Raw genomic sequence first — 23,612 nt, 5'->3', positions numbered from 1 at the left:
ATTATTTCTTCAAGTCATGTTCAGTTCACTCGTCTCACAAGTGACCCATAATGATTAACTTAGTAACTCATACTAAATGATATGAGACTCATCATCCTATATTTATTAGTATCTTATACTAATCATAGGGTTAAGCACATTATGTTGGTTTTTCGGATTAAGGATGTCCAATATTTAATCCTACGATCAAGAACTATTTTATAATATTTATTCTAAAGATCATCCATCACTCATATTCTTAACTCTTGAGAATGGAGTCTTCAAAAAAAATTATTGGACTCATTCAATAATTATATTACTACAAAAATAAATGATAGACAACCATCATTAAATAAAAAGATATTCATTATATAATAATACACAATGTATGAACCAAAAAGTAAAAACTCCACTTGGCTTTTAGGACATACATCTAATAATAGTGTGATGAAACGAGTTCATTATTTGCTATCCTATCTGTGCATATGAGGATTCTATATTAAATGGATAAGTTTGATGTTTTTAAAGATCCAAGAAACTAATTAAGTGCCTTTTAGGCTTTAAATGTAATTTACAAACTAAATGGGTAAATGAAATGATTAGAAGTATGATTAGGGCTAATTAAGTGTTTTGTTTTCATATGATTAGTTTTCTTTCAGTATGCATTGAGTAATTCATTTGATTAATATGCTTAATTACATTTTGTTGTCTTAGTTAGTTTTATGAATAATAATCTGACTTGGCCTTTTATAGTACAAGTTTAATGGCTTATGCTTGATCTTATCCTCTAAATCATCCTTTGCCTAGGTTTAATTTGAATTGATTTTTTGCTTGTGAATTTGTGTGGTTTGTATTTATATTAGCTAGGATGCTAGATAGTTTTCCCCTTTTATAGTTCCATTATGTATCCCCATTAATTCCTTCATTCCCATTCTTTATATATGTTTCTTTAATTGCTTTCATATGTTTAGATTTCACCTCACATGTTAAAGACAAATTGGATTGAGGATGATTGATCACCTCACATACTAAACTAAAATGAATCAACTCACCCATATGAGCTGCTCTGCCTGCCATGTTTCACTCACTTAATCAATTAAAGATAAAATGAACTCGACACCTACATGCTTAACAAAACCGGTTCTTATTTGGTGACCTTGACATGTTAGATAAAATCTAAAGTACCAATGTACCTCCTTAGGACTAACGACACTAATATGCCTTTCCTACTTAGATAAATGTATGCTAGGTTAGTCTCTCATTTTTTCACATTCACATGTTTAAATAAGATAATGAAATATCATCGTAATAAAATGGATAGCAACCAAGCCATATTAGTATGACTAGGAAACTCAAAAGCCTTATAGTTTAGTGGAGGCCTGACTTTATGTCCGGGTGTGTTGGGGTGCCTAACCCCTCCCTGGCACGTACCTAACTTTTCGAATCCAAATCTCTAATTCAGGGAGGGGGAAAGTTAGGCTCTCCACGAGAAATCCGAGCTGCCATCCTTCACCCCTCTTTATTTATCCCGGTTATTTTAATTGGGTGGCGACTCCCAATCTTCTCCGATAATCTACAATCATCACGGTTGTCGTGATCCCTTGAGACCTCTTTCTGGATGACTCATTTTCGAATCGAGTCTAGTATGGATAAGACAACCTTCGATACAGTGACGTAACCATAATCACTTGAGGTGGGCCCCGAAAAAGCCGCGTTCACAGAATGCTTTCATTAATAGAATAAAGTGAGGTTTTATATGGTTTAATATTCATATTGCATATGAAGAGGAGAGAAAAGAAAGATGTGGGTGATGTGGCACTATAATGAATCCTATTTCTAAAAGAAGTAAAAGAAATTAGCCATCTACTTTTAAAAGGGCAAAATTAAAACTTTTGTTGATTTTGTATTCAATTGACATATAATTTAGTAGTAAATATATGCATCATTATAAACAAGGGTGAAAATGCAACTTTTACCTTTGAACAACCATAAGGAACTTTGTTGATTGTGCAAAGTAAAACTAGCAAGTGGTATACGCATTTAAAAAGTTAGAGCTGTTGCTGACTTTTGAAAAATCAGAAACAAAATACTGAAAAAAAGAGAGTGATGGCTCGTCAAGCCGTCGCCAAACTAATCGGCTCCATCGCATCACGCAAGCCGTCTCTTTCCTCATCGGCGATTCAGACTCGGCAGTATGCGGCGGCTGCATCGCCACCAGCGGCGGTATTTGTTGATAAGAACACAGGATTGATATGTCAAGGCATTACTGGCAAAAATGGTACCTTTCACACTGAACAGGCTATTGAATATGGCACTAAGATGGTATTTTTCCCTTTTGTATTTTTTTGTTTGTTTTTGTTGTATTTAGGTTCTGTTTATAAACAGTTCAAAGAATTTAATGGACACCAAATAGAGGATTTAGAAAACGTTGGGATGTAAAGAGTAGCTTTTTTTTTTTTTTTCTTTTACCAAAAGCAGACATTCTTTAACCCTTTTCAAAATGCTGTTTTTGTTGAAGTAGGTGGGCGGAGTAACACCAAAGAAGGGAGGAACAGAACACTTGGGACTTCCTGTTTTTAACACAGTTGCTGAAGCCAAAGCTGAAACTAAAGCTAATGCTTCTGTCATTTACGTGCCCCCGCCTTTTGCTGCTGCGGCTATCATGGAGGCTATGGAAGCTGAATTGGATCTTGTTGTTTGCATTACTGAGGGAATTCCTCAACATGACATGGTATAAATAATTTGTATTTCTTTTCCAAACGTTTACTATCAGATCATATAACTTGATATAACTTGATCAATTTTATCAACCTTTGCAATAATGTGTTATTATCATTAATTGCAGCCTTTTTGCTACTAGTAATTTGGGGGGTTATATTTGGATTTGTTATTTCACGGGGTTTCTTAGAATAAAAATCTTTAGAGATTTCATTTTATTTGCCTGGTTATATTCTATAAAGCAAATAGCTAACATGTAATGGTATTTAGGATTGTTTGTGTAAAAGTGATGTAAGAATTGCCTTGTTTACAGTCTCTCATAATGTTGGGCTATTTTCTTTTTTAATATATAGATTGGTGCTTGGCTCATTATATAGGTGCTTTATTAGTAACAATACTAACTTTGCTTTTTCTTTTTTTCCTCTCCATTTTGCTGTTCTTGAAGTAAATTTAAGCTATTAACTATTGACATATATCAGGTACGTGTGAAGGCTGCTCTTAACAGACAATCTAAAACTCGGTTGATTGGGCCGAACTGCCCCGGAATTATCAAGCCAGGAGAATGTAAGATTGGCATAATGCCTGGGTACATCCATAAACCTGGTCGCATTGGAATAGTTTCGCGATCTGGTACTTTGACCTATGAAGCGGTAAGTATTAAATATTAATTGTCATTTGATTTAGAATATGTTAACTAGAGGTAGATTCTACTTGCTTTATCATCTAATTGTTCTGAAACTCTTGTGAGGTGATGTGGGATAGATGTTATATATGCTTTCTGTTTTGTTGTCTTTTTTTGTAATTCTGGAAAGTAGGCTCATTCTAGTAAATTTTTTTTCCATTGATGGAATTGGTTACTCAGATGTCTTTAAGAATTTTTCTCTGATCTCCGTTTTCATTTTCAATCTTGTAGGTCTAGGAAGCCATTGATTCTTCTAGTTCTTATAGGAGCCAAAACCACAAGATCTAGCTTTAGGAATCTTAAAGCTTTTTAGGTTTATGACCACGGAGTATTAGATTCTCAGTTCAGACTCCGTATTGAGAAAAGAAAGGATGGAGATTTTAATTTTTATGGATGATAATGTTATTAAGAAAGAGTAGAGATAAAAATGTAGAGGAGGCTGAAGTCGTTGCTTAAATGCATATTTTGACATCTTGCTTTCTCCTCCCTCTTCTTCTCTACCTTGTTTTTGTTGCCTTATAATGCTCTGTTCTCTTTCTTCCTTATTATGCCATGAGAACCTAGAAAAATAGAATCATGATTTCAATTCTAAACCTTTTCAATTTCCACCTAAGGTATGCTATGTAATTTGGGCCATATGCATTTTTGTGGTTTCTTTGACCCTATTTGTTACTTTTGTTGTTTTAGGTATGCTCATATTATTTAAATTTTCAGGTTTTCCAAACAACTGCTGTTGGCCTTGGACAATCTACTTGTGTTGGTATAGGAGGAGATCCTTTCAATGGAACGAACTTTGTTGATTGCATTGAAAAGTTCCTGGCAGATCCTCAAACAGAAGGTAAATTGTTTTTTGAAGTATTTGATTTCTTTGGCTATCTGTAGAAGAAGTGATTAAAGAACTTATTGCTGGGAATTTGCACATATGCTTCACACATAGAACCTGGCAATAAGAGCACATGCTTATATATATGAAAAAAATGCCATTTTGATTGTTTAATTTTGAAATTAACTCTTCATATATGTTCATTTTATTCACTTATTTCTGGTAGAAAATAATTAAAATTGAATTGAATAAAGAAATTATCTGCATATTTTGCTAAAGGTTGTTTATGCATCTCAGGGATAATTCTAATAGGAGAAATAGGAGGGACAGCAGAAGAAGATGCTGCTGCATTAATAAAGGTAATGATTGTTGATCTTTTATGCTTCTTGAGGACTGAATGTTTCAGAGGCAACATACTGGGTCAGGACTTATTTGTGCTCTAATTCAGGCAAATTTTCAACTTTTCATTGGTTGTTTTCAGTTATTTACGAGACGTTTGTTCTTGTTTCAATTTTCATCTTCCAGATTAAAAAAACGAAATGTATTTGTTTAAAAAGGCTTGTGTTTTCTTTCCCTCCACTCATTTTACATAACCTTTAAAAACAAACACACGGTTTTAAAAAACAATAAAATGATGTTTTCACAATTTCTATTTCCTAGTTTTCCTTCTTCTCTTTCAACATTCTATTTCTTTAATTTCTCTCCTGCAATTTATCTCTTTTTATTTTTTCTCTTTCTCTTCTCCACGTCTATCTCTTTTTATCATCTCTTATCTCTCTTTCCCATTTAAATCAATGCTCCATGAGGAAGGGGAAAAAGAACATTTGAAAAATTTATTCATAGGAAATACAAAGAAAACACTAAAACCAAAAATTGATAACAAGCTGACCTTAGTGTCTATATCTTTTTGGTGATTGTCCAAATTTGATTCATAAGCTCTAGTGTGGTGAATATCTTATAACGTGCATATAATTTAATGGAATTTCACTATATAGAAACTACATTTTATGGCTACAATATTATGTATGAGTTTAAATTCAACTTGAATGTAAAATTGACTTTTTGGATTTCCATATAAGCATGTTGGAGTTATTCTAAGGATATGTAGACTCAGATTCTCAATTTCTGGGGTATATGCAATGAAATCAAACTTGGTATGCCAAATTTGCATAGGTTGAAATCACAACATTGCAGTTGTGTATCAATGGTATCTATTTTCATATGAAAGCTATGAGGTCTATTCTGTTGGATTACCTAAGAACTTTGACATATAGTGCTTCGGTTTTATCTGGTGTGTGTATCTATGCAAGTTTGCAAATCTATATCTACCCATTTGTGATTCATCTTTAATTTGAGTGGTAGACAATGAGGAAAATCAAAGTCTACGAGTAGCTCTACGAGTGCATTAGGCAAGGGGGCTGACTCCCTTCTGACAAGATACCTGTTTAATATAGCCCAAAAATTAAAGGAGTAGACACCCAATTCCTTTCAAATTGAGATGAGATAACAAGGATTTACCATTTTTATTTGAATATCCCAATATGATTACGTAGTTCTAGAGACCTTGAAGATTTGATAGAAGTTTTGATTTCATGTTATAATTTTAATACTGAAAGATATTAGGATGTCGTGTGCTTCAATATTAATTTTCCTGGCTCTTTTATTCATTTAATACTTTTTAAATGTTTTAACTGAGTTAAGAATTGAAAAGGAGAAACTTTTCTGATGAACATTTTTGCTGGGCTACTCTTGAATTATTCCATGGCTTCTTCCCAGCAAGGTGAAAGCAATATTTGACGTAAACTGTTAAGAAACTGTAAATGTAATGTTATCCATTCATATCTTGTGCCTTGAAGAAATTTCTGGTATATTTATTGCTGGCGCTCTGTACTCTAACGGGTTCCATGATCAACAGGAAAGTGGCACTGACAAGCCTATTGTTGCTTTTATTGCCGGACTAACTGCTCCTCCTGGCCGTCGTATGGGGCATGCTGGAGGTATAAATTTCTTTTTATGCAATTTACTTATTTTTTCTAGACGTTTATCTTCTTTAACATTGGTTAGTTTTTACTTGGTTTTGTTTACTTTAAAACACTGTTTTTACCAAGAAATTGTTACTCATGTGCATCAATGCTTATCTGGGAGTTAAATCAATCATAGTTTAGTGAGGTGTATAGGTTCTTGCAATTGGTGATATTGCATAAACAGAATCCCCTTCATTCCTTTCCATCCTTTGTTGGTGGCTTTTTGTTAAATTTAAATACTGAATTAAAATAGTGATCCAGACTGTAATGTTTTTTCTTTTTAAATACCCATAGACTGTTACTTTACTTTGAGAAAATTGCGTTGTGACATGGATTTCTGAAGATCATAATATTGTTGCTAGTCCAAAATTGAGTCTGGTCAGTTATCCTTGGAAACAGTTACCTGAAAATTTATATGCATGGTTTCAAAAAGTCTATTATATACTTATAGGCATGCATATTGCTGCCAGTCCATTTTGCTAAGGGCGTTCAACTTATGTCAGTTTTTGCCCTACCTATTTCAGTTGGCTATGCTATATCTTTTTCCTCCGTTTTGCTTGGTTTGAGATTCATTTTCAGTGAGGTGCAATGATTCTAATCCTTCTTGTACAATTCACCTGTTTATGATCCTTGGTATACCTTTCCACTTTTGTAATTTGGACGTACTTAATGATCCAGATGACAAGAAACTCAAGTAAATCAAAGCTTAAGGAATGAAGAAACTTAAAATTATGGTCTAGATGTCATCTAGGGTTTATGTAGAATTCTGTAGAATATTCTAGATTTTAGCCTTATTTTTAAATAACTGAGCAGCTGGTCCAATTATTTACGATGTCAAAATTTAGGGGTTATTCTGAGATTTTTAGCTTTGCTAAAAAGAAGCTCAGATGTCTTTAGTATACTTATAAAAATTCTTGTTTTCTTGTTGGTTTTGGATTGTTTAATTCTTGGAGTATTGAGAATTAGGACTAGCATTGGGTTCCATTCCCTTTAAGGTGTAGGATTATGCTGGGTTGTACTTAGTATTGATCCCATCATTGTAATGCTTTTAGTATAGTTTTCAGTGAATCATGCTGTTACAGATTTGATGATGCAAAATACTGGATAGATTTATTGTCATTTTGAATATATTTATTCTCCAAGTTATAATATTTCTTTAACCAATTTTATTAAACATGAACTATGTATCACATAATCATCCACATTTAAATACATGTCAACCAAAGTTGATAACACAAAGGTTAGGACCCTTTTTTTAAAAAAATCTTTTTTCTAAATGTTAAGATCTGATGGCATGCAATTAACTACTAATTTTATCCTCCCAAATCCTCTCTTCTCCCTTGCAAATTCAACCATTAAATTCATAGGTTTATTTTTGTAAAATGTCAACTTATTTCCTACTTTAAATTCCAATCTAAGTACCATCTTTAGCTGTCCTATATCACTTAAATCTTCCATGCTGCTTTCTGGCGTAGACTGTATATGGCTAATTATCTCAATTACTTTATCTCATCGTCAGTGGGTGCCACTTTTACCTTGCTCTAAATTCATTAATACCTTCTACAGTTATTTATAGTCTGTCCCTTCAGATGTCTTTGGCATTGTCATTTCTAGCATGCTCACTTGTGCGCATTTTTCTTCACCAGTCAGACTTAACTGACAGAGAGATCCATCATTGGTATTGAGAGAGATATCCTTCTTACTCTTCCTATCTATTTGTGTTATAAGCTTAGTATCAAAAAGGATTTGTTTGTGAAACTTCTAGTCTATCCAGGTTAACCCCTCTGCTCCTGCTTTGCCTGCTTTGCTTAGCATTGCTATATTCTGAGGAATATATTTCATTTTAGTTCTTAGATTGGAACTGAATCTAAGTTGCTTCTCTAATAATCTAGCTTCTGGTTAACTCCAGGTTAGGTTTTGTCTATTTAAATAATGCCATCAACAAAGTGATGCACCAAAAAGACCGTTTTAAATATCTTTACCTGTTCATTAGTCAGCAAAAGAATAATTACCTTGAATTGGATTGAGTGCTTTAATATGTCATCAAAGCCAAGAATGCACCCGTTCTCTTAGTCTTATGTTCCTTGTGCTTGCCATTTTTTGCTTCAGCTCTTTGTAAGGCTCAATTTTGTCTGCCACTTGTTTGCCATGTTAGCACTCTATTTCTATTACTCCACTATTTGTTGCTTTATCTCATAGCAAGTTTTTATAGAAATGTCTTTACCTAATGCAATCTGTAGGTGGTTCTAGCACATTTCAAGATTCAAGATTTTAGAAAAAGTATTTCAAATTAAAATATACAAAATATAGGTTCATGCCTTACTATCCAACAATTTAGGCTATGGGTTGAATTCATGTTTTAGGTCATTTATGACCAAAGTAATAAAGATAATTTGGTGCACGTCAAATATGATGGGTGTCCATGCCACCTTCCATTTAGATTGTATGTTTCTATTTGTCTTTGAGAACTTACTAAAACCTTTGATTCTCTTCTTTCATTGGGATATTAAGTTTTCAAGTTTTTGCGAGGTTGGTAATAGTCAAAAGCTATCTAAGTAACTTGATTTTGCTATACCATTTTGCAATGAACATATAAATATGGAATAAGGTTCAATTAGGCCCTTGAACTTTGCAGTCAGGTGCAATTCGACCATTTTTAACTTTTATGGCCAATTCAATCCCTGATCTTTTCGAATAGGTTCAATTTAGCCTTTTTTTTAGCGAGTTAGTTGGACACACTAGAACAAGAGCGTGAAAAAGGGACCAAATTGAGCCTGACTATAAAGTTCGAGGCCAAATTGAACTCAAGCCAATTTGAAGTGCCAAATTGAATTTAATTTTCCTTTAAGTTAAAAATTTAAAAAAATATGATTTTTTAAAAAAAAAAACCACAAATCCTTTAAAACATCAAAACCAACTCACTACCGCCACCAGTACCTTTGCATCACTACCACCAACACCTTTTAAATAAAAACATTACTAGCATTATCATTATAAAATGAAAGCATAGATGAGATTTTACAATCCAAGGCCACCATCGTCACCTATATATCAGCCTCCACATTACTGCCACCAACTAATTGAAAATCTAAAATATATAAGAAAAAGTTAATATATAAATTCAATTATAATTTCAATTATTTTTTAAAGAGTTAAACTGAGCCGTACAAAAAGTTGAGTGGCCAAATTGAGCCGGCGTCAAAATTTGGGTGGCAAAAAATTACTCTCTGTAGCGCATGCAGCTCACTCTCCAAAAAAAGGGCTAAATTGAACTTATTTAATGAGTTTAGGGGTTAAACTAGCTGAAAAGTAAAAAAAGGCCAAATTGAGCCTGACTGCAAAGTTCGAGGGCCAAATTGATCCTTACTCTATATGTTTGTCTATATGTGTACATGTACATGTCCATTAAGCAAGACTGCCTAAGATCATAAAAATCTCAAATTCATAAAGGTCATATCTCCAATAAGACAAAAAAATCCCAAAAATTAGATGATCTCTTATAATATTAAAATCAATGTTTCTTGCAATAATAAAAAATAATAGATTTTGGTCACAACTAATTTTAACATTACAAGGCCAGTTGTGGGTGGTGTGGAGGGAAGTTATTAGTGAAGGGATATGATAGCAACTTTGATTATGTAAAGATTTCTGTCCTAGGTAAGGAATCTGCTGGTATTGCTACCATTCAAGTATTCTTGCCTATTCCAATATTGCACCAATTTTGTCCTCAAGATGTTTAACTCCTCCTTGCTACTGTGCAATTTTACAGCCACCTAGATGGCCTTGTCTGCCTTTAACCACTTCAGTTCACTATCAGATTAAAGCAAGGTCATTGGTGAGCATGTTTTGGGTTAAAACTTAATCACTGAAGGTGACAAATTAAGTTATTTTTTTCCCTTAATTTTTATTCCCTTTTCTCCCTTCCTATTTTTCTTCTAGTTCTCAATCTCCTTTTCTTAATCCTCTGCTCTTCTCCTTATCATCATCATTCCTTACTACCTTACTACCTTATCTTCCATATCTTATCATCCTTTACCTTCTTATTTTCATGTATTCATCCTTCTCCCTTTTGCAACTTTACAATTCACTTGGTACTAAAAATAAGGGAACCTACGATGGAAAAATAACATACCATGGCCCTATTGATGACTATCACATCGAAGAGTTATAAAAGAAAAATTGCCAAATTGAGGTTGGAGGATTGGATACTTATTCTGTTAAGATCTGTGGAATGTGAATTCATAAAATCATGATATTTTTCATGTCCAATATTGAGATTCCATGAGTTTAATAATGAATTTCTGAAATTTTAGAAGCATGTGGGTCAATGTAAATAGGCGTCCTTTTGATGGAAATTATTTTGAGACTTCTAAGGTCGTGGGGTAAACTCTTAGAGATTCTTATGGGTAATATCACTTTCAAATTCATGAACTTGATTTAAAGAAATTATTTTGAGACTTCTAAGGTTGCAGGTTAGAGATTCTTATGAGTAATAGCTCTTCATGAACTTGATTTGGGAGTTTTTTATCAGTTACTCTTTCAAATCTGTAAAATAAACAATAAGAAACTTTTCCAGTTTGTTGAAAATGGAAAAATAGAAAAGTTAGCACTGATACCAAACAGGCTCTAAGTGCAGTGTTTGTTTTCTACTCTTTCCTTTTTCCTAAGTCTTAGACCAGAATTTTAAAATCCTTAATTTTCCATTTTATGGCTTCTCAAGTCTCAGAGATTCTTTTCTCTATCTGCCTTCACTCTTATCATCTTTAGATTCGCATTCATTCAGCTGGTTAAACACTTGTACAATTGGAAATAATTTGCTTGTGCATAAGATTAAAGTATTTGGGTGAGCCTTTGGGTGATTAGGCAGTCTCGTGGTCCGAAATTATAAAAATAGCCTTCTTGAGGAGAAGGCTGTGTCATCTCATTTTGTCCAGAGCTTGCAGTGCAGGAAGCCTTGTGCATTGAGATTCATTTTCCTTTATTCTTGAAAAGCTTAAGAATTGTGCTTCCAAAATCATTTTGTGCACTTCCTATGCCGCGCTGTTTGCAGCTAATGTTTATACATGAATAATTTATTATAATGGTTTATTTCTGTTCTTTCCTGCTCAAGTTGTGTCCCAATTTGCCCTTGTTTGTTTTGGTTTTATTACTGTTGTAGTCTGCATATTGAAGCATCTAATGCTAAATGCACTTGGCTTCGTTAACTCACATTTCAATTTATTTAAATCCTTCTGTAACTCTTGGCAATGTCATCAGCAAGCTAATAAATTATAACAGCCATCCGAATAAGATCAAGAGAAACTCACATAACTCACATTTCAATTTATTTAAATCAATTTATTTAAAATTTCTGTGCAGCCATCCGAATAAGATTGGAAGAGAAACTTATCTGATCAAACCTATTAGGATAATAAATTATCCTGCATGGAGTTTGCCTCTTGTAGTGTTAAATGTTGTTCAAAGCACTGAAGTTTGAATTCTTCAACATGCTTATCCCATTTTAGGCTAGTGAAGCTGGGTCAGGGCTTGTATTGCAAAATAACAGACAAGCAATAGTGCACATCTTGTGCTTCTAAATTTAGATAAGGAAGGTTTTCCATTGGTATTAGAACCTAACTTTTGAATTGACTGTAGATGTCTAAGTGCACGACTTTTTTAGGTTTCTTTGTTACGCAAGTCCAGTGTGTATGTTTGTAAGATTGCAGAATCAAACCAAAAGTCGGAATAAGTTCAAGACGTAATATTGAGTCCCGGAAATGCAAAACTATTATGCAATCATGAAAGTCACAGTGCCTCAAACATATGAAAGGTTCAATAATTGCCCTTTTCCCTAGTGTTTTCAAATGTGGAGTTTCATGCTTTGGATTGTTTTCTTGTGGAGAATATTGAATCATTATTGAATGATCAAGGACGCTGAATCTTTCTCACTTTTAATTTAGAAGTAACTGGTACTTGTATGAATATTGTGGTTCATTTGAACCACACATGCTCTCATGGAATGTTGCCATTTACTTTCTGATATTTTGACATGATATTCCTTATTGTCCCTGCATGTGCAGCTATTATTTCTGGTGGAAATGGTACAGCTCAAGATAAAATCAAGACCCTAAAGGAAGCTGGAGTCACAGTCGTTGAATCTCCTGCAAAAATCGGAGTTGCCATGCTTGATGTTTTTAAGCAAAGGGGGCTGGCAAGTTAGGTTTGGCAATTTAAAGTTGTGAAGTATTAACATAATTACAATGATTACGCTCATTTCTTCCTCAAATTGGTGATTAGATTTTACCAGAGTTTGGGATTTTTTCCCCAAAGCCTTTTTTTTTTCCTTGTGGGCAAACATGGCATCGGTGATATAATAAATTAGTTCTTTTTTCCTCTACCACTTCATCTATTATTTTCCTTGGAAAATGCATGCACAAAGATTTTGGCTTTCTTTTTTCTTCTTTGCTTTCAGAGGGATCATTGCTTGGCAAACTGCATTGCTGGTTATCTAAACTGATAGAGTTGATAGGTGAAGGCAGAGATTGCAGAGTCTGATCCGAAACCAGAAATCTGACTTGTTCAAATTTAAATTTTAATAAACGAATAAAGATCTCAATCCGAAATGATTTGAGATCAAAACTGCACGAATTCAAAGTGACTCAACTCGAAAATAACTTAGAACTTGAAATAATTTAAATTCGAAGTTGATATGATTCGAAATTTAATAATCTCTGAATTTATAATTTGACACAAATCCTTTAAAATTTAAAATGACTCTTACATAACTTTTTATTAAAATAAATATAACATTCTTGCGACATTAATTATCATATATTATAAATCTAAATACTAATTTTTAATATTTATTTTTATTTATGATTTTAAAAAATATCATTTATAATATTATTTCTGAAGTTTTAATATTTTAAAATTATTACTTTATAAAATTTTAATTGTTAAATAAAATAATTAGTTTAATTCATATGTCTAATGTATCAAGAAACAAAAATATTAACAAGCAAAATATTTTAAGTTAGAAAATAAATCGTTAAATTTATTATCTAGTAATTTAGTTTGAATTCTATTTTAATTAGTTTTAAATAAATAAAAAAAATTAAAAATTTTGATGTGATATTTATGAAGAAAAAATATTTGGATTAAAAATAAAATTATAGTTTGATTTAAAAAACTAAAGTAATAAATTCCAGCAAAAAAAAAGACTTTTCAGATTAAGATTAAAAGGATTCTATCAAAGCAATTAAATTTATTTTGTATCGTACATACATACATACAAATAAATAAAAATTTCATTTGTGTATGCGTTACCGGAAAAGATATAGTACTCGATTCGATTTCATTATATAGATCGGGAGTAATCAAAAAATCCAAACTCAGTATAGTATCTTTTTGAATCTTGGATATAACGTTACCAATAATTGTACTAATTTGGGATGTTAGCAGAAAATGCGAAGGTTGCTTAAAGCCGGTCGGCCGATAGGCGAAAGAGAATCAATTAGTTTAGTTCTGATATGAGTAGGCTCATAATAGGGAATACTCTAACCTTGGGAACTGGGCTTGGCCATCCTTCGTTTTCGGTCGGCGTTTCGGCAAAGTTTGTCCGTCGACGGCTGAATATTTTGATTTGGTTTGATTCATGGTCGCATCTGCACACATTTTTCCGTGGGCCGACGCCCCCAGTCTAGGCATTTCTATCTCACCAAATTACAAGCATTTAAATATAGGTTATAATTTTTAATACTTGATTATACTTTTATTTAGAATTATTATTTTTTCTTATCTTAAAATATGTGTTCTTAACTTAGTGAAATTCATTACCAATGATTTAACTTTTTTTATTTTGTAATGTTATATTTTTATAAACCTTAATTATTACCTAACTAAAAACATGTTTGTTAATACGTCAAGTTTTTATCCTATTCCTAAGTAACCTAATGTTATTATTATTATTACTTTTTTTTTTGTGAACAAATAAGCTTGAGAAAACAACTAAACCCTTACAGCCCCAAGGAAAGCAATGCCAATTCTATCCTGCATGAGAATAGCCACCATATCATCTGGAGCCGAGATCATTTCGTGAAATCTAAGTTGCATGCTAGCAGCATGCTTAGCCAAAAAATCAACTTCTTGGTTAGCCTCTATTTGTATGACGAAGAGTCACCATCCAATCCTTAGACAAAAAGTTTTTGATTGCTTGGATCAAAGACGAAGCACTACTAGAAGGATTGGAGCCCTTAGCTTTAATTCCTACTATTGTATCATTCTCGAGGCCCTTTCCTGATATCTCTAAAGTTGAAGTTTTTGATGGACAACTTTAAAAGATGGCAGGAAAGACTTTCTTACTATTGGATATTCATTATGTTGCTTGGGCACTCTTTGAACCAAAACATGATGCCAATTATGATGCTTGGACTTATGCTAATAAGCTATATACACACATATCATTAGTACCCTTCCCAACAAATGTTTTATCTCTACTACTCGTCAAAGAAGACAAGGAGGTATGGATCTCTATAATTGCAAAATACGCTGCTGAGGATGCTGAAAAACAAAATACTTTATCATTGGCAACTTCTACCGATGGGAGATGAAAGAAGAAAAGATATTAAGGTACAAATGAATAAATGTGACAAACTGATTGAGGACCTAAAGACAGAAAATATTAATTTGCAAGAAGAATTTGCGGCTGGATTGCTAACTGAGAAATTGCCCGATTCTTGGAAAGACTACAAAAATCAACTAAGCCACAAGCATAGGCAACTATCAGTTGCAGACTTATCACCCGCATCATTATTGAAGATATGAATCACAAGGAACTTAAAGCTGCCAAAGCAAGGGATAGCTTCAAAGAAAAATATGGTTCAAAAATAGAAGGCAAGCCAATAAACCTAATAATTTCCTTCACTATGATTACAAACCCAAAGTCACTAATTCTACCACTCTCAAGAAAAATGAAAATTGTTTTTGGTGGAAAGTGAGGTCACCATGCACCTCAATATAGAAAGGGGTGAGAATATACAATCCTACTAATCCAAAAGCAAATTTGGTTGAAAGAGATGATATAATGGATGTGGTCTTTTCTTAGGCTTATTTTGTGACCTATATGAATAAATGGGTGGTAGATTCTGGTGTTACCATGAATATTTATGCAAACAAAGATGCTTTTACCTCATACACTACATTACAAGGTGGAGAAGAACATGTGTATATTGGAAACTGCAAATGTTCCAAAGGTTTTTGTGAGCGCGAATTTTCAGGACCCATCTCAAGTGGTATGCAACCATGTCACCATGTCGAAGGTTACTCGTCCTTACTAGGCCCATTTTAAAAGAAGAAGTTTGAGAGGTGGCCTTAGAGGATCACAATAATCGCAGTGATCGCAAAAATTGAAGAAGAGTGGAAGTCACCACTCGCGAAATATCAAGAAATGAGAGGGGCAAATTATGTCACCTCAGATTCCTCCCAGAGAACCTAACTTTTCCCTTCTCTAAATCGTAGAGATTTGGGTTTAGAAAGTTAAGTACAATTGGGAAAGGGTTAGACATACTAATGCGTCTAGTTAGGGCTCCACTAAAACTCTATGGCTTTTGAGTTTTCTAATCATACTAACTTAGCTTGGTTACCATCCATTTTATTATGGGGATAACTTTTTTATCTTTATTTCGAACATATGTGGGTGAGGGAAATAAAATCCTAGCCTAGTATGCATCTATCTAAAAGGGAAGGCACATTGGTGCCACCAAACTTAGGAAGGTACATCGGTACCTTAAATTTTATCTAACTTGTGAAGGTGTCCAGAGATGAACTAGTTTATTTTATATATTCGTGCCGGGTTTATTTTATCTTAGATTAATTAGGAGAGTGAAAATTGAAGGCAAGGAACTTACATTGGTGAGTTAAAATCATTTTAGTGAGCATCTAAGGTGATCAATTAACCTAATCCAGTTTACCTTTAGCATGTGAGGTGAAAAATCTAATCATACCAAGACATTAAATACACTATAAAGAAAGGAAAGATGAAAATAGGACATATAAACCAAATTAACAATTAAAGGAATAATTAACTACTTCTAACACACCAATTAGTACCAATCACATATTCAAACATATAAACATATAAGTATGGAATTATCCTAAGTTAAACCTAAACCTAAAGGATCCTCTTTAGAGAGGATTAGGCCACCTTAGGTTAATCAAACTTGTACTATGAAGGAATCAAATTAGTCTACTACTCATAATAAGTAATTAAGGCAATAAACACACAATTAAATATATTTAACACTTAAAGTATCTAAATCATGGCAAAAATGCAAGCTTTCCATCTAAAACCTAAACTAAATCTTTTTTAAAAACAGAACAGAAAATAAATTTGACTATTTAACCCTAATCATATGTCTACTCATGCAAATCAAATATTAAATATTTAAAACTTCAATTAAAGCAATAAACACATCAAAAATGGCAACTTTAACACTAAAAATCCTAAACTTACATACCAACTTAAAATCTAAACATTTCTCAACTAAACAGAAAATAAATATGCTAATTTAACCCTAAACATATTATTAATCATGCAAATCAAGACAAATAAACCAAGATTAGGTTAACCATCACATATTAACCCCTTTTATCAAATAAAATGCTTAAACCATGTTTAATAATTTTAAATATTCCCTAAAACATATTAAATAGAAAATAAACACACTAACAAAGCATTATATATGCCAAATAAAACACCTTAAAAATCCTAAATGCCCCAAAAATACCTTAAAAATAGAAGATTGAAAACTTTTGGAAGCTTACCTAACGTGGGGTAAGCCTTAGCCTATATGGACTAAGTGAAAGCCCATGTGGGCTGCGGTAAGCTTATAAAAGTTTTCAAGCTTTTGTTTTTAGGCTCTTTTTTTCTTATAGAAATCCCCCGAAACTCAATAAAAACTTAAAATAAGATAAAAATGAATGCAAATATACACCAAAGCAAGATTAACTCTAGAGTTTGGGCTGTTAGAGTATACCTCTTAAATAATCAAGAAAGAAAGTAGACTTTGGAAAGGGGGAACAATTCCTAGGCACTAACGACTCCAACAAACTTCTAGACCTCTTAAGGGAGTCTATAAAACATAAGCTTTTAGTGTAAAAAGAAAGAGGGCGAGTGTTCTTTTAATGTTTGGCTTGGAAGATAGGTGTAAAGTTGGTAAAAATGAGAGTTGGGTGTTCTTGAAAGAAAGGTTAAGACTTGAAGGTGGTTGAGTGCTTTTAGTTCTGGAGATGTCTAAAGGAGGGGGTTTGAAGGGACTTTTGAGGTATTTTAGGGTATTGGCTGAAAGTTGAAGGTTGATAGATGAAAAAGTAGGGCTTTTGGTTATAATAATAGGTTTAATATTAGGCCTTTATGGTTTTTCTTATAGAAAATAAAGGTTGAGAGTTAGAAAGGGCAAGATTTTCGCATATTAGAAGTGTAAGTTAAGGTTGTTTTGTTAGGGTTTTAGAAAAGAATGACTACATATGTAGAAAGTAAGGAATTTTAGGGTTTTAATGTGTATTTTTTGATTAGTGATGAAATGGAGGGTAAAATATCAATGTTTGGGGATTTGAAAGGGTTTTTGGGATGATGAAACACATCTCGAGAGATTAACAACCACCAAAATGCACAAGTTTTGAAGTAGATAACTTTTTGGAGGCTAAACCCACATGGGCTTATCGCCTAGCCCATGCAGACTTAGCCTTACTCCAGGCTTAGCTTAGCTTATGTGGGCTTAGTTGGGGCTTAAGCCCATGTGGCCTTAGCTAAGCCTATGTGGTCTTGGCCTTATTCCATGCGAGTTGAAGGTAGTCCACCTAGTTGAAGGGTTTTGAGTCTTAAATGGGATTTTAGGCTGTAGTTTTGGGTTTCTTGGGATTGTTTAGGGTTCTTTATGTCTTGTCGATCCATTCTAGAGGTTCTTAATGTCCTTGGATGCCTTTAGGATTTCCTTTTCTTTACTACTCAAAGTTTAATATATCAGACTTATCATGGTTTTATCATCGGGGTTATATAATGGAGAGACAATAGTTAAGTAATAATAGTTTGCCCCTTTGGAAAGAAAGTTCTTTGATAATTGGTTTTGCATGTGAAATCAATTTTAAAAGAATGAGTCTGATTCAAAGCAATAATAAGTTAATGCCACTTTATAGTGTGAGTTTTAAGTCTGAAGTCTCATTTTTTGAGGGAGGAAGCATTGCTTCGTTGCTGTTATGCATGTTCTTTTATACAAGAGAGACACAATCTTGTTCCTAAGATAGGAGGCACCACCTTGCTATCTTGCACATGTTATGAGAAGGATTGCTTTTCTGTGGGAGACACCATATCAACACTTTATTAGGATGGGTGAACAGGAGGCACCACCTTGCTGCCTAAAGATATTCCAGGAGACACCATCTCGCTACTTTGTTGAGGTAGGAAGCACCACCTCCTGCTTTAGTACATGAGCTCCCTGTAGGAAAGACACCATCTTCCCCCAAGAAAGGAGCACCACCTTGTTGTTTGCTCGAGTTCTGGGAGACACCATCTCATTATTTGTTGAGGTTGTAGGAGACACCATCTTGCTACTTATTGATGCAGGAAGCACTACTTCACTGCTTTGGTCGGGTTTTATAGTAGGATAAGAGGCACCACCTTGCTGTCTATGTCTATTCCAGGAGAAACCATCTCCACGTCTGGGTGGGAATGCTTTCAAATAATGGATTTATAGAGAGTGTAGACAACTTTGCCCTCTTACTTTAGAGATTAAGCAGAGTGAAATTGAATAAAGCATGTGATGATGTTGCAAATCACTTAGGGCCGATCCTAAAAAGCCGCGCTCATAGAGGCGACTCTGCTGAGGGCATGAGAAGTTAATTCCGAGGAGTTAATGAGTTATTACCTTGCCTAACATTATTGCCTTAACCCTGCATTACATTTGCATTAGATTTAAGACGTCCTTCTTTACCTTAGTGGCTTCGATATAAGGTATATCCATATTCCATCTGAACAGAAGATAACTTGTATCGATGATGATCACCACCCTTGGCCCGTATTAGGAGAACATGGACTTATCATGTCAAGTAGTACTTATACACTTCCTAACTATTTGTAGAAAAGGGATAAGTTCCTCAAAGTATAAAAAGGTATTTCTCTCCAACGGAAACTCAACCTTCTTGCCTGGCCAAAGCTCTTGTAATGGCCTTAGTACTTTCCACTAGGATCTTCCGTTAGGCGTCATTATCTAGGCAAATAGGGGTGCTTCATAACCTCCCCTATTTGTACCTAATTTTTTGAATCTAGAATCTCTTATTCTAGGGAGGGCGAATGTTGGGCTCTCTATAAGGAATACAAAGCCGTCATCCTCGCTTCCTTACTTGTGCCAACATTTTGGATGGCGATGCTACTTTTCTGATGGTCTTAAGATTGTCGTGATCCTTTAAGACCTTCAATCGAATAGCTACAAAAAATGGTTTCTTGACACAACGATGAAGTTGTAAATCACTTGGGGTCGGTCCTGAAAAACCGCGCTAACAGGCATTAGTCTAATATGTTAGTCTAAAGAAGCTAATAATTTAAGTTTTGATGATAAAAAACATTGTGTGAATTAATATTGTTTATGTAAATATCTAACAGTGCAATACATAAGAAATATGATCAGATGACTAAGTGCAGAGCCTTTGAGCATACATTTATTCTATTCATAGCAACAAGCAGATTTAGGGATTAGACATGTAAGAATCAACTATCTCCAAATAGGTTTAAGTGTCTCTTAGATATCTTATATAATGGATAATCTTTTCATGAAAAGTTATTATCATGTACACAAGTAATTCAAGCTTTCATATGATTTCACACCATATAAAGTCATATTTAGTGGATTTCATGCACAAAATTTTATTCCTTAAAATTCATGTCTTTTAAGAAATATGTCTTTGATCAGACATCTCCTTAATATCTTTAAGGTATTTAACTGTTTTCTATTCTCTTTTCTCACACATTTACAATTTATACAAAAGTTTCCAACCATTGGTTTTTCTTCAGTGAAGTAAAAGCAACATGTACACTATTAAGCCAGGTTGTTTATCATAATGATAGCTTTCTCAAAGACAACTCTTACAATATGGCTGCCTATCACAGTCTCACCTTTCCTATAAAAGCTTTCTACAGCTTGTCAATGTTGAAAGTTGAAACTCTATAGAAGTCCATATCAACAGTTGTAAAGTCTTTTAAAATAAAATTTTGAAAAGATTTCTTTTTATATTATAAAGATTTTAAAAGATTTATCTCTAACAACTCTTTTTTGTTGCTTATAAATACAAGCTTTACCGTACTAAATTAAAGAAGGAAAGAATAATATTTACTCTCCAAAAACTCTCAAGAACTGAAAGTGCAGTAATCACACTTCATTTTCTTCTTTTATTCTTGAGCAGTATGAGCAGTGATTCCGGGCGCGCACCCAAGTGTTTTTAGCTACTACGACACTGTAAGGCTTTTCAACCTAATAGAGAACATGCTAACTGGTTACTGAGACTAGCGTGAAGATGAGAGTCGCCACCCGGGTAATTCACCGGGACACTTTTACTAATCAGTGACAGATTTCATAAGGAAGCTTACGCTACAAATCCAGAGATGGATTCGAAAGCCAACTTCCTTATTTGTGTATCTCAATTTTTAAGTTTATTGTTTAACAAACTATTCCCTATAAACACATCAGTTAAAATATAAGCATACCATATAACATATAAAATCCACTTAAGTCTAGCCATTTTTATTAAGCCCAAGCCACGTTAAGGTTATTTATCTAATTTACTAATTAATTATGTACAAAGCCTTCCTAGTCTAGCCCAATTATAAGTTATGTTCCACCAAGCCTTTAATCCTAGATGGACTACTTATTATGATGAAGCCTAATTATGTAATTCCAAAATCTAACATATACAATCGACCTAACTAAAAGCATGGCAAAGCCCACTAAGTCTATATTGATTTTAGATTTTAAGTCCAATTACCGTTGATTAGCCTAATAGACTACAGTTTTCATGTTGGGTCCAATTCTGACCTATAGTCTATGTGACCCATTCATGTTATAGTTATTTGGCATGCATTAAAACAAAATAAATAAAAAAGTGCAGAAAGTAAATCTAGCTATTACAATATGGTCTACAACTAAAAAATAAAAGAAAAAAATGCCTAAAACTGCAAATTAGGGTTTGAAAGGAGTTAAGCTGATAGACTATGAGCATAGAGCCGATTGGCTCAACTGTTAAAGTATGCCCTAAAGACAAAGAGTTGTTAGATGATCTGTGTTAATTTATATATCATAATTAATGACATACAATTATACTAAAGGCATTGTTCAGCTCTAATGGTATGAGTAGTCAAGTATTATTAAGAAATAATCCAAACCGATAGAGATGAACACCATGGAATGTAAACACAAATATAAAAGAAATTACAAAGCGAGTTTATAATGATAACATAAGTTCCTAAAATTTATTCATAGTTGATGTTTGATTAAGAATTAGATATTGATTGTTGGATATTGATCAAACGTTCGAGACTACCATAATGTGTTATCACTTACTTGTGAAGTAAGCAATCTTTCTCATAAGGTTTAGGAATAGGGATTTTGAGATAAGCATATGGGTTCTTGTCATAAAAACAAGTTCATTGAACACGACCCTACTGAGTAGTCCATATGGAACTTACCTCAAGTGTCTATGGAGAATACTTTTATGACAATCATGTAAGATGTGATCCTTAGACTTGAGATAACAGTATATTATATTATTTGAGGATTACTATACTTTGATGCTATCTTATGTTCTCCTATCCATGGAGCGCTATACGGATAGTCATTGGGTATATTAAGAGTCATATGAAGATAATAAGTTATCAATAAAGAATTCATTACCCAAGATAATATGTGATGGGACCTTATTCTAATGATTCTTGATATGCTTTAACATGGAAACCATAGCCAATGTTGTTTGAATGAAGATTATGAAAAGTGTTTCATAGATCTTATTCAAGATGTTACATGCAATTATCAAGAACAAATTCGACTAATTCAATTATAGAATTGACACTTGCATCCATACGCTATGAATCGATTTGGATAAAAGTATAATGAAAGGATTGAATTACATTATGAGATTGTTAACTGTAAAGGTTGATTAAAACACTTTAATCATTCTTCACATTTGGGTGGTCATAATGCATTATTAGATGCCAATCTTGATCTATGAAATATGAATTAAGTTAATTAGAGAATTAACATTGAATTAAAAGGGTCTAATTCATAATTCATTGCCAACATGTTAGAAACTTTTTAGGTCACACACAAATGGGCTTAAAGTTGAGATTAAAATGAGGCTTAAGATTAGGCTTAAGCTTATATATATTGGGCCTAATTAAAAGTTAATTAGTTTATATTAGGCTATAAGGGCCCTATAACTATGCTTATTATTAATTAAGTTAACTTAGTCTAAACAAGCCTAATTAAGGCCCAACTTATGAGTAAGTAAGGTATTGCTTGTTATAAGACTAGGTTAAATCCCATGTGTACATATATATATATATATATATAAAGTCTTTTCAAAAGAAAAAGAAGACAAAAGGTTCTCTGATCCTGCACCATTATTTCTGAAAAGAAAAAAGAAAAAGACTCCATTATTTCGAAGCGTGGCAGACAACTTCTGCTCCATTTCAGGAAAATAATGAAGCCACCTTCTCCATTATCAAAAGCATCCAAAGAAAGAATTATTGAAGTTGAAGGTTGAAGACCTCTATAAATACAGGAGACTTCAAAGAAGAAGGCATACTGAAAAACACAAGAAAATCTTTTATTCTTCAAGTTCTCTGGATAGTCAATAGAAATATAAGGAGAAAAGAGTGTTGAGAGTGAGAGAGAAAACCTTTTCTCTTGTATTCTACAACTCTACTTTCCTCTTGTATTCTATAACTCTACTCTTGTAAATTATATTTCTTTTCAAAGCTTTTATTTCAAAGCTTGTATATTTGTTTATTAAATAAAAACTTGTTATTTGTCTTTTTCCTTTGTGCATAATTCTATAACAAGTGTATGCTCTGTGCTTGCCTCGTCTGAGGATCCTGCATGTCATAAACTTATGTTTACTTGTTATTTTCCCACTGTGATCTATAACAAGTGTATGCTCTGTGCTTGTCTCGTCTAAAGATCCTGCACATTATAAACTTGTGTTTACTTATTATCTCCCCACTTTACAATGAAAGCCAACCAAAGAAAGAAGATGACATGGAATCCACCTCTACCCCCTCTTCACCATCACCATCAGCAATAACCCAAAATCTAGAAGCAGAAATCAATATGATTTCAAAAGATATTCAAATTAATAAAAAACTTTT

The 23,612-nt window shown here is 33.3% G+C and overlaps 1 protein-coding gene across 1 annotated transcript; it reads left to right on the top strand.

Annotated features, from left to right (window-relative positions):
• Positions 1 to 1,995: 1,995 nt before the first annotated feature.
• Positions 1,996 to 12,602, top strand: LOC8264500 (succinate--CoA ligase [ADP-forming] subunit alpha-2, mitochondrial). Its single transcript, XM_002514463.4, has 7 exons — positions 1,996 to 2,301; positions 2,501 to 2,710; positions 3,177 to 3,347; positions 4,094 to 4,217; positions 4,500 to 4,561; positions 6,118 to 6,199; positions 12,286 to 12,602. Exons 1-7 carry the CDS (start codon positions 2,086 to 2,088, stop codon positions 12,423 to 12,425), a joined length of 1,005 nt encoding a protein of 334 aa, XP_002514509.2. The 5' UTR covers positions 1,996 to 2,085; the 3' UTR covers positions 12,426 to 12,602.
• Positions 12,603 to 23,612: the final 11,010 nt, after the last annotated feature.

This window comes from Ricinus communis, chromosome 2 (assembly GCF_019578655.1).
Source record: "Ricinus communis isolate WT05 ecotype wild-type chromosome 2, ASM1957865v1, whole genome shotgun sequence".
Lineage (NCBI taxonomy): Eukaryota > Viridiplantae > Streptophyta > Magnoliopsida > Malpighiales > Euphorbiaceae > Ricinus > Ricinus communis.
This window is presented reverse-complemented; position numbering and strand designations above follow the sequence as displayed.

Bases quoted from the DNA above. Each gene is read 5' to 3' on its own strand.
- LOC8264500 (XM_002514463.4), top strand. From the start codon at position 2,086: ATGGCTCGTCAAGCCGTCGCCAAACTAATCGGCTCCATCGCATCACGC. The intron at 2,711-3,176 runs GTATAAATAATT...GACATATATCAG, and splicing joins GAATTCCTCAACATGACATG to GTACGTGTGAAGGCTGCTCT. The intron at 3,348-4,093 runs GTAAGTATTAAA...TTAAATTTTCAG, and splicing joins GTACTTTGACCTATGAAGCG to GTTTTCCAAACAACTGCTGT.